This window comes from Porites lutea, chromosome 8 (assembly GCF_958299795.1).
Source record: "Porites lutea chromosome 8, jaPorLute2.1, whole genome shotgun sequence".
NCBI lineage: Eukaryota > Metazoa > Cnidaria > Anthozoa > Scleractinia > Poritidae > Porites > Porites lutea.
In genome coordinates this window covers 28,561,320-28,572,428 of record NC_133208.1, presented here as the reverse complement: position 1 = coordinate 28,572,428, position 11,109 = coordinate 28,561,320, and the positions used below count along the sequence as shown (strand labels likewise).

At 40.3% G+C, this 11,109-nt stretch overlaps 1 protein-coding gene across 1 annotated transcript; it reads left to right on the top strand.

The window, feature by feature from the left end:
• Positions 1–4,878: 4,878 nt before the first annotated feature.
• LOC140945476 (uncharacterized) lies at positions 4,879–6,012 on the top strand. Its single transcript, XM_073394495.1, has one exon. The coding sequence runs from the start codon at positions 4,879–4,881 to the stop codon at positions 6,010–6,012; it is 1,134 nt and encodes a 377-aa protein (XP_073250596.1).
• The last annotated feature ends 5,097 nt before the right edge of the window (positions 6,013–11,109 follow it).

The window sequence follows — 11,109 nt, the reverse complement described above, 5'->3', positions numbered from 1 at the left end:
CGTTGAGCGTTTTGACAATTGTTTATAATTTTCCTTTACTTTCGTTATTCGCGTCTCAGGCTGGCCAGTGTTCTGTTCTTTGTGACCATCACGGTGCTTGATGAGGTTGTAAGATAAAAGGTCTTGTGTATTCACACGAAACTGATCATTGTTTGTCGTAGACTGCGAGCAGTAAAAAAAATGAGAGACTGCTCGTAGTCTATGTTTGCTGCGAGAGCAAGAACAGTAAAAATGTTTCACTTCGCTCGATTATGATATCACTTGAAAAAAGCGTCTCAACTTGACAATTTCCGGTAAACAAAGTAATTAAGTTCGGACCATGCTGAGAAGCCCCGTACTTGTGATTGGTCACGTATGGACAGTGACATTATCGCATTAGTTGAGAAAATGGTGGGTGGATTACAAAAACACCGGCTCTTATAGCAGGCGCTCCCTTCCAATTCCCCTCTTTCGTGCTTTTCTCCCTCCCCCTCTCCCTCCCCTTTTTGCGCCTGCCACGTAGGCTATCCAGCATCCAGTGTTTTACAGATACGAGATCAATGTTTCCAGCTCTGGTGAACAAGAAATTTTGTGACCAGACCGGGATATGTGATGCTCTCATTTTCCTGCTGACGAAGAAGTCATCAGTGGCTTTTCAACTCTTAGAGTAAGCGCGATTCCTAGCAGAAAGAAGGAGGGCTGTGTGCCAGTTGTATGTACCAAGGACAGATACTTATGCGGTGAAAATGCTGAGGTGGTGGTTGTTTCGAAAGGCGTAAGCGCACCCTGAAAGGCTACACCCGACCCAAGCTAACCTAAGTCAAGCAATCGTAAGAGATCACTATCAACTTCTGGTGTGGAATAATGACGAAGTCACAAATCCCACCCTTCCATCCCCAGAAATTTTGGCTGGACGGCGGATGAAAATGGATAGGTGCCTGTCATGATGCTCCAGACGGAAATATCTACCTTGTAAAGTGCAAATGCGCCAAGGAGAGATGCTCAACAAACCGCTGCAATGTAGAAAAACTGGGATAAACTGCACCGATTTCTGTAGTTGTTCAGACAGTGAGGAACTTTGTGAAGATTTTAATAGTGATGATGACGATGGTTACGATGATGGTGATTGTACTGGTGACGACGATGAAGAGGAAGAGGAAGATTTTACTGACTAGGTTGCATGGGAAGACAGTGAAAGTAAAAAAAAATATTCGTGTTGGACACACTGAAATATATCTTTATGAGCATTTTATTTCGCTGGCCATTTCACAGTAATAGGAGTTAAGCGATTAACTTTTCGTCACTCTCAAAGATAGGTTAAAACAAGAGCATCACATATCCATGTCTGATCAAAGATTTCTTGTGCACCACAGCTGAAACATCGATCTCTCATCTGTAAAACATTGGACGCAGGATGTAAACACAGTAAGTATCTTAATCCACATTAAAGCGTCAGTCAAAAATTTTACAAGTCAGCACATTTCTGTGTTACTATACTTTGGCCGCGTGAGTAATAATGGTAATTAATAGGACGGAGGGGAGTTCAATTCGGTCTGTATTCATACGAGTGATTAACAAAATCGGACGACCTCGAAGCGGGAGTCCGATTTGTGTAATCACGAGTATGATTACAGACCGAATTGGACGACGCGAAGACCTGTTACCAAATAATAAAACCGTTACAATTTCCGAGGAAACAAATGCATTCTCTTTGGTGAAAGAGCATTTGAATATCAAATGTCCAAAATTATGGGAAAAATCACTGGCAGAGACACTGTCGAAATGTTTCAAATTCCTCCATTTGGGAAAATCCCCAGTTTGATAACTTCTGTGATTGGTGGATTTAGCCGAGTGCACTTAATATGCTTGACTAATGAAACTGTCCGATTACAGCCAACTGTCCGACAACCACGCCCCAGGGCTTTTTCCTTAAAAAATGGGTGGGGCGGGAAAAGGCGATGCCAGGGCCTTTTCCCGCCCCACCCATTTTTTAAGGGAAAAGCCCTGGGGACGAGGTTGACTGTCCGATTACAACCCTACACAATGATTAGTGAAAAATAAAAGAGTTAATGCACTTTTTGAGGAAATTGTAATGGTTGTGATTAGACACGAAATATCCCAGAGCATATTAGTGAGTGTTTGCCTAAGGCCAAAACTGAGGTCATTGAGGTTTACATTTCCTGTCATTTTGGTTTCGTTTTATCCACAGTTGACAGCGTTAAAATACGTTTATTGCTCAGCCTCGCTTTCATGCTAACTTCGTGACATGACTAGTGACGCGCCCCACCGCCTTAAACAAACACTCACAACATTGAGTTGAATATTCCCCGTTATTTTGGTTTTTGTTTATTCACAGTTAAAAGAGCTATAAGAAGCTTTATTTCGCAGTCTCGTTTTCAAGTTAGATTCGTCAGGTGACTAGTAAAATGTCCCACTGGCTATGGAAAAAATTGACAACATTGAGTTTTATATCTCCTGTTATTTTGGTGTCATTTTATCCAAAATTTGACAAGTTTTAACCCTTTAAGACCCGATAGTGACCAAGGTCAATTTTCTCCTAACAATATCCATATGTTACCAAGAGAAATGGTTATGAGAGTTAATAAAATGATCACCTAAGAGAGAATGCTTTGATCTTCTACCAACTTCTCTCAACTTACTCCATAAGGAAATGTATAAAGACCAGTTTGGAGAATTTGTATGTGGATATTGGGGCTTAAAGGGTTTAGACATTTCATCTGGATGAGCTCCAACATGGCCGACGGAAACCAACAGAAACATCTGTTAGCGAGTTTTGCTACAAAAGCGTGAATTTATTCTTCGAGAAACTCATAAACATTAAAGTGATACTCTTTCTAATACATGAACTGTTTAGATAGCAAAATTTCCTGAAATAAGTCATTTTTTAACCTATAACATGACAGCTCTCTTGGCCGTCATGTAAATGACGCGTCATGCAAAAGCTTAGAAATTCAAGCGTACTCTATCACAAAACCAACAACCCTTTTGAAGCGAAAATTTGTACGAAAATTAGTCAGTTTCAGGTGCTCTAATGCATCGTGAAAGTAAAATCTCGGTAGGATCGATAGTTTTTTAGTTTGAATTTTAGTGACGTCATGTGAAAACCAACAATGAAAATCACCTGGGGCGAAGTTTTCTCTCCGCCGTTCCGTTCTAAATGAGTTCCTTAATGTGATGTTACACAGGACGATTCGCAACGACGATTTTTAGCGCAACGCAGCGTAACAATGTTGTAACTATTCGAAACAATTTCGCAACAATGTTGCAACGCTGTGTTACGCCAAAAATCGTAATTGCGAATCATCTCGTGTAACATTACCTTTCACAAACCATATCCAAATATAGCTGCAAGGTTTACTGTGATACTCTGGACATTCTTAATTCGGGAGCTCTTTATCTCTCTTTGGATAATGATAAGAAGGAAAAAGAAAGGAAAAGGTATATTAAAGACTACAAATTACCATGAGAATAGCTTGTTTGGCTGAGTCATACCATATAGCATCATGGCAATCGAGGCTGGGCCGACTGGACGCTGTTCCACTGCCTAACACTCGTTGAAAACCTCTTTTGACTAATTTCTTATCAGTTTACTGTGCTTAAAAACAAAAAATTATTGCCCTACCAATAGCGAGGTTGTACCGTTTAGTGGATATTTTAGATATGAGGAGAGCCAAATTTTGACGAAAGTGGAGTCATTTAAATCAGATCGACCGGCTTGTTTGACGATTCCAAGATAGAAACGACAACATTAGAAGCCACCCTAACCCTAATATCTGCAAATTGCTTGTTACCTTGCTAAGGACAAAAATATATGGCCGAAAACAAAAGAAAGAAAACTGCAACTTGAAAAGTGGCCGTAAAATAGAGACTGCAGTCCGCTTAAATAGGTCCGTCCAACGTGCAGGTTCCACTGCACCTCCTTATATGGCAGTACCCCCCCCCCCCCCCCCAGGCGCGTTGGACGGACCTATTTAAGCGGACTGCAGTCTCTATTTTACGGCCACTTTTCAAATTCCTAAAGTGCCCCCCCCCCCCCCCCGGGGTCCAACGTGCAGGTTCCACTGCACCTCCTTTAGTGACTCAAAATAAATGAGAACTACATGACTATGAGTGGCCTCCGTAATCTAAGGTTTCCCACGCGGCCAAATTTCATGGTTTTTCTTGCCCTCTCAATGTATATGCACTCAGAAAAAGTTAATTGTATGCCGAATTCTTACGAGTTTTGTGTTCACCCCCATCCCCCCGTGACAGTTCGCCAGCCTTATAAAAAAATAACCGTCAAAGTTCATCTTGACTTTTAGAATTCAGCGATGTTGATGATGATCATTGTATGCAGGTGACCTATTACCAAAAGCTTCTGTTACGTGTCAATTGAAAATTAAAAAAGTAAATTGTCCCAAAAATGTGCTTTACAGTTTTATTTTCTGTTGTCTGTTTCCACGGCGAGCTACCATTTTTTATTTCGGCTGGAACCATTTTTGTATACTATTAGGGATTGATTTGTGCGGGATTAGTTTCCATGACTATTTCAAAATTTTATACAACTCGAATTCTATATATAGTCCATTTATTACACAGAAGTTTGTTTGACATCTCAACTGCATCCCTCTTCAGACCTTCTTAATTATTAATCCCTGGGCATGAGTTCCTATCAATTCCTAAAATTATAAGCGATTTTTGTGGAAGTTTATGCCGGGAATTGAACCCAGGCCGGCACATTTATGAAGGGCGAGTGCTGCTACACCAGCACTCCTGACCCTTGCTTTGAGTTGGTGATATTATTTCTTGTGGTATCAAGAGACACTTTCCTGACTGTTCATTTGCGTCCATTCATATCTTTTAGATAAAAGTCTTCCTTAAAGCCTTACTCAAGCTAGAATGGACTTTATCAAGAGGTGCGTTTGGCTTCTTGCCATCATGATTGGTTACTTGGTATTCAAGTCACGCTACACAGTAGTCAGTTATTTATCCAAACGTCAGGCTAGTCAAAATCATGGTGGAAAGAAGACTGTGGACTCCACGGAAAGTCTTTCTTCCAAAACTACAGACATTGAAACCACAGAGATTGCTGGTGATGAACGTCTCCAAATCGGCCATTATGTTTCTAGAATTAACCCTTACATAACTGGAAAAGAGTTCAACTTTGATAATTCAACTCTAGCTGTGGTAAGAAGAGTTCTTCGGGATCAAACATTCAAGCGTAAGCCAGTCGAGTCCGTTAATGCCAAGACGCCATTTTTTGATCTTGTGGCTCCTGTAACCGCTTGTTCGAGTAACCACTACGCCGAATTCAAACCTCACATAGAAGATTTTAGAAAGAGTTTCCCAGGAAAGAAATGTTTTTTCTACGACCTTGGACTACGCGATAAGCAGATCAAAGAAGTTAAAAACATGCCTAACCTAGAGTACAGAAAATTCGACTTTAATGCGTATCCTGAACACGTTCGTAACCTGCTGAATTATGCTTGGAAAACGCTGATAATTCAAGAAATGCTTTCTGAATTTGACGGAACAATGTGGTTTGATTCATCTGTCAAATTCTTAGGAAACCTAACCAATAATATAATAGAACTTATGTCCCGCCAAAACACAGGTGCAGTGTTTTATCTCCCCCCAACCTCTCACTCCATAATAGCCGGAACACATCCGGGCATGCTTGAATACTTTCCGATGATGAAAGAAGGCGGAGTTAAGAAAATGCTACAGGCCAGTGCCGTGATTTACATAAACAAGGATGAAGTACAAAGGCATATAATGAAATGGGTTGTGATTTGCGCCCTCAAAAAGGACTGTATCGCACCGCCCGGTTCAAAATCATCTAAGCCGTCTCGATTTCTTCGTCGAGACAGTTATGGGGACTTCCACAGATATGACCAGTCTCTGCAAAATATCCTTGTTTCGAACGCTTATAACCATAAACACGAGAAATATCACTACTGCAGTAAGGATTTTGCCGTTATGGCCCGGAGGAAAGTTCCTCGAGTGAAACTAGCAAAGGAAAGAGTTTCTTGATCATTGTAAGTCACACGTCTATACAATTCATGGTTGTACTTAAAAATATTGCACCTAATTAACAAACAAGTCTTAAATTAGAAACCAGCAATGTTGTGTTTCCTTACCACGCTAATTTGGTTAAAGTGTCTTAAATGTGAGTATAAATAGAAAAACTACAATCGTGGAGTCGACAAATGTCTCCGGATAAATCTGCATTTGTGGCGCTAAGCTAAACATACCCATCCCCGACAGACAAAACGTTGAAACAGTGCATTAAAACTCAGCATTCTTTAGAGTAACTGAGAAGGGGGTACTGAAAGACATTTCTAAAACCTTAAGACTGCTCCTGGACGAAGTCTAGGAGTTATATGTAATTACGGGATATTTTGTGACTGTCCAAAGGACTTAAGGTTGGTCCATGCACCATTGTAGTTAGTACATATCGATACACCCGCTCAATTTGCGCACGCAAATGATATGAACACACAGAAATTTTAAAGCCTTGTCGCCGAAATGTCTGTGGAGGGACTAGGCAAAAAAGTTATCGGAAGTACCTAATAGCGGAGGCGAGTGCGTCCTTGTCACACTTACTACTAAGTCAATGGTTTGCTGTTTCCCATAATTTTTTACTGGTTTCTTTTCTAGACGTTTTTTGGGTTTGTTAGGGTGGTGTTTGCAAGACTAAACCGAAGATTTAGTTCACATGAACATGCTTTACATTGAAATCTGAACTTAATTAGTATGCAGTTAGCTTTGGACGCGTCACTCAGATCAACGAATTAACTAAAGGCAGCCATTATGGCTCTTGAATGTGATAGAAGATGTTTGCTATTTTTTTAGGTGTACATCAGTATTTAGGCTATCAACTCGATGTAAGATGTTTCACTCTAAAATAACTTATCCTTTCCCTCAAAAGTCACATGAATGTGCCCTTAAGTTAACTGATTTGTGGATTACAAGTTTATTGTTTGATTTAAAATATAAATTTATTAATGGGAGCTTCGCTTTTAGCCCTGGCTAAATCTATATATTATGAAATATTCCGATTTCATTGATGGTAAATATTTCTTGAGAAATTAGCCCTTAAAAGGACCACACTGTTCATTTACATAAAAAAATTCGTGGTATCGGCTTTTATTGATATAATAAATATGCCAGTCAAAGAGAGAAATTTCAGAAAAATCGTTCAAGCAGAAGTTCAATTATGGTGGCCGAGAACTGCAAATCGAAAAATCCGCATTTTTATTATTATTTAATTATTATTATTTTAATCTGTGATTATTTTCCACTTTTCATTTTCATTTTTATTCAAAACAAAAGTGAAAGTAAAATCAAGTGAGATCAAAATAAAACGAATCCAGCGCTGCCACTACCAGCATGCATTGCGTACATCACATAGATTTTGTGTCGTGTTTACGACCCAGCTCGAAGATAGTGGATAACAGGTTTTCATCGTGTAAGGAAAATCACCTTCTTCAAGGAGCGATTCCGGTACGTTAAACAAAGTCTTAAACGCGTTGAAGCGATCGATTTTTTGCGAGAACGGCTTTCCTAAACAACGCGCTGGAGTATCCAAACTCTCAACAGACGTTTGCGACATTTCGGAGTTTGTAACAAAACTATGGGGGGTTATCAGGATCAAAATTCGGTTTTCCTGTTCTGTTGTGCTATTTTGTTGTTTTGTTATGATGTTTTGTCATTGTGTTTTAACATTTTATCGTTCTGTTATTCGGGCCTAATGTGCAGTTATTCAGTTCTGTTGTGCTATTTTGTTGTTTTGTTATGGTGTTTTGTCATTCTTAACATTTTATCATTCTGTTCAGATTCGGAGCTAATGCATGTGCAGTTATGAAATTCTGTTGTGCTCTTCAGTTGTTGTTTTGTTATGTGATTCTGTTATGCTATTCCGTCCTGTTATTTCGGCTCTCTTTCTCGTTGGGGCGTCTGGAAAAGTAGGAAACCAGAATCGGGAATAGGAACCGGGGAAGAGGAACCGGAACCAAAACCTAAATGGAAACAGGAAAGGAAAAGAGTAAAGTGACAGGAAAAGAATAAATAAAAATGAGCTCGTGCCAGTTGTTCAAAAGCTGGATAGCGGTATCCACTGGACAAATCCGGCTCTACCCAGTGGATAATGCAATAGACCTTTTTACCGATACGGCGGCCATATTGAATTAATTCGATTTAGGGAGTATTATTGGATGCCCAGGGGGCATTAGCACATTTCGTTTGTATTTTCGGGCGCTTTTCGGGACATTTTTTCTTAAAGTTTTCTTAGAATAAAGAAAGAAAGAAAGAAAGAAATATACAATGAAAGACCATATTTCTACTACTAAACTAGAAAAAGGCGATCATTATTACATCCAAACACGGCACGAGGATCTTTTTTCGCATTACAACCTTATTCTAAGAAAACTTTAAGAAAAAATGTCCCGAAAAGCACCCGAAAATACAAACGAAATGTGCTCATGCCCCCTGGGCATCCTATAATACTCCTTAAATTAAATTAATTAAATATGGCCGCCGTATCGGTAGAAAGGTCTACTGGTTTCTCAAAAATTTATCCGCTGCATAGTGCTATCCATCGTTTGAAGAACCAGGGCCTGGAGTCCAGGCCGAGACTTGGGATTAGAACCAACAGTATCGAGACCACTTCATTTCAGGTCAGATGGGAGTTTCGAGCTATTTTCAAGTGGTTTTGAGCGCAGGGGGTGCGCAAACCCCCCCCCCCCCCCCCCCCCCGAGATGACCTGCGGTTTTCTGATACAACTGGTATTCTGCAAAAAAAAAAACTATGTGGTTTATTGGTGTTGAAGTAGAGCAAGAGACGAGTGCACCCCCTCCTAAAAAAAATTCTGGATCCGCCCCTGGAGCGGGTCTTTGGTTAGGTCGTTTTCTACCCAAACAAACCTTTTAACGACGTAAAAGGTTAAGCAGTAGAGCTACCTGTCATGTATCATGTCATATTAAAAAACGTCGACACTTGAGTTTTGTGATCATCATCTCAGCTTTATACGATCGAGTATATATAGAGCCACCTCGTGTATAATATATCTCAGTGTAAGCATGTATTGTCGAAAGCAGAAAGATTTAAGATCTATAAATTAAGAAAATTTAAGATTTGCAAACTTTCTAATTTAGGAAAACACGTAGAAACCTCCGTGACAGTTGTTTTTGAATAGCGTGACAACCATGCTGAAATAGTTGCTAATGATGTGATAGTCTAGAACTTGAAACGTAAAGGATCATGGGATTGTAAAACACGTGCGAAATTGAAGAAGACAAGAATGTCTGTAGAAAGTTGTTCCTGTCGATGTGATTAAACCAAAGAAAGAGAGTCAGATAGTTATTTGACGTCTCGTGTTGGTATCTTAGCGTTTACGGAATCGAACAGTAGTACTATTTCCGATTACTTTGAATAGGTGCTCGATTACTTCAATTCTCGATGTGACTTAAGATATACTGTAAGTTTTAAATGATAAACCGGGTGGGAACAGTTACTGATGAGACAAATGGGGAACGTAAAGGAGGAAGGAAGGAGACATGGATAAGAGGACAACAGCCTCGCCTTCTTACAATATATATTAACGTGTGAACAGCAGTAAGCTCGGACGTCATACAAAGGCGCCACAATTTATGAGCTTACCATACTCACCCAACCCATGACGTGATTAATGTGTGGAAGTTGGCCACACCACCGGGGTCTACGTCCCCTACTTTTCTTGAACGGTGTGGGTTCTTTTACGTCTTACGAACCAGATAAGTGAAAGTGCTGTGCGATGAGATTAACCGTTTGCAGATGTTATCACAAAGGCAACATTTTCTTCTCAGTTATTTAAAGGCCTTGAGTGTTGGTCCGGCCAGGGTTCGAACCAGTGACCTCCCGCTCAGCAGAGCGGCACACTCCCAACTGAACTAACCAGGCGGCCGTTGAGTGAATGTTAATCGTTAAACTAGGAGTAATCGGAGCTTAGGAGAGTGCGTTCGGTATTTTCCGTTGAGGCGGAAGGGTGGTTGCGATGTAGATAAATATGATTATCGCATATTTTCAACGTAAGGGTTGCGTACAGCGAAACCTCTATTTAAACTGTGTATCATTTTAAGAACGTTTTCAAAAGATATCGTATGGTTCGGTGTCAAGTGCTTTTAATCGGAGGAGACATTGCCCAGCGTCGGACGTGTAAATGGAACATTTTGTTTTACTGGCGCGAGTTACAGGGCGCAGTTTCTCAAAGGCCGATTAGTTCTTAACCCGGGATTCTTTTTCTTTCTTCAAAAACATTTCTTCGGATAATTTTCTCTGTTATTTTTAACAGCATCCAATCATCAACTTGTTGACAAAATGAATTACATTGAATTTACTGGTTTAAAAGCTTTCACATCTGAATTCAAACGTCGCACTAACCCTATCAATGGAACGTGTGTGCGGCTCACGTCAATAACTTTTCCAGTAATTTGGTCGAGCGTGTTGATTTCAGTGACTCGAGAGTGGCGCTTCTCTGGGCTGATTTTTAAGTTTCTCCTAATAAATAACATAGAGTTAAAGTGTTCGTTTGTCCGGTGCGGAAAATATCACAAGTCATGGTCAAATGGCGCCGCCGAGCTTCACATCTCGGTAGATTTACTTTATGGCACAACGGCTGCCGAGCTACACAACTCGTACATTTACTTTGTGACAAAACTGCCGCCGAGCTACACAACTCGGTAAATTTACTTTGTGGCATAACGGCCGCCGAACTAAACCCGGTTTGATGCATGCACCAGTAGTCGCAGACATTTTCCAAAGACAGTGACGAACCATGCTGAAAAATATTAACGCTTAATCCAAAGTAAAATTTAACAGCAAACTCCTGAAAGATGAATGCTTTGGACGATTCAGCAATCACAGATCGATGTACGCTTTACGAAGATTCAGCAAACTTTTTAAAAGATGAACTCTTTACGAAGAATATCAGACCTTAGCAAACCTTTGAAAGATGAACGCCGAGGACACAAGAATCACCACGTGAGTTAGCGCGTCAAAGTGAGGCAAAACTTAAGCAAGGGCCTCAAAGCGAGGCAAATGTGTGTCGACGACGACGACGAACGAAAATGAAATCTCAAAAAACCTCCCTT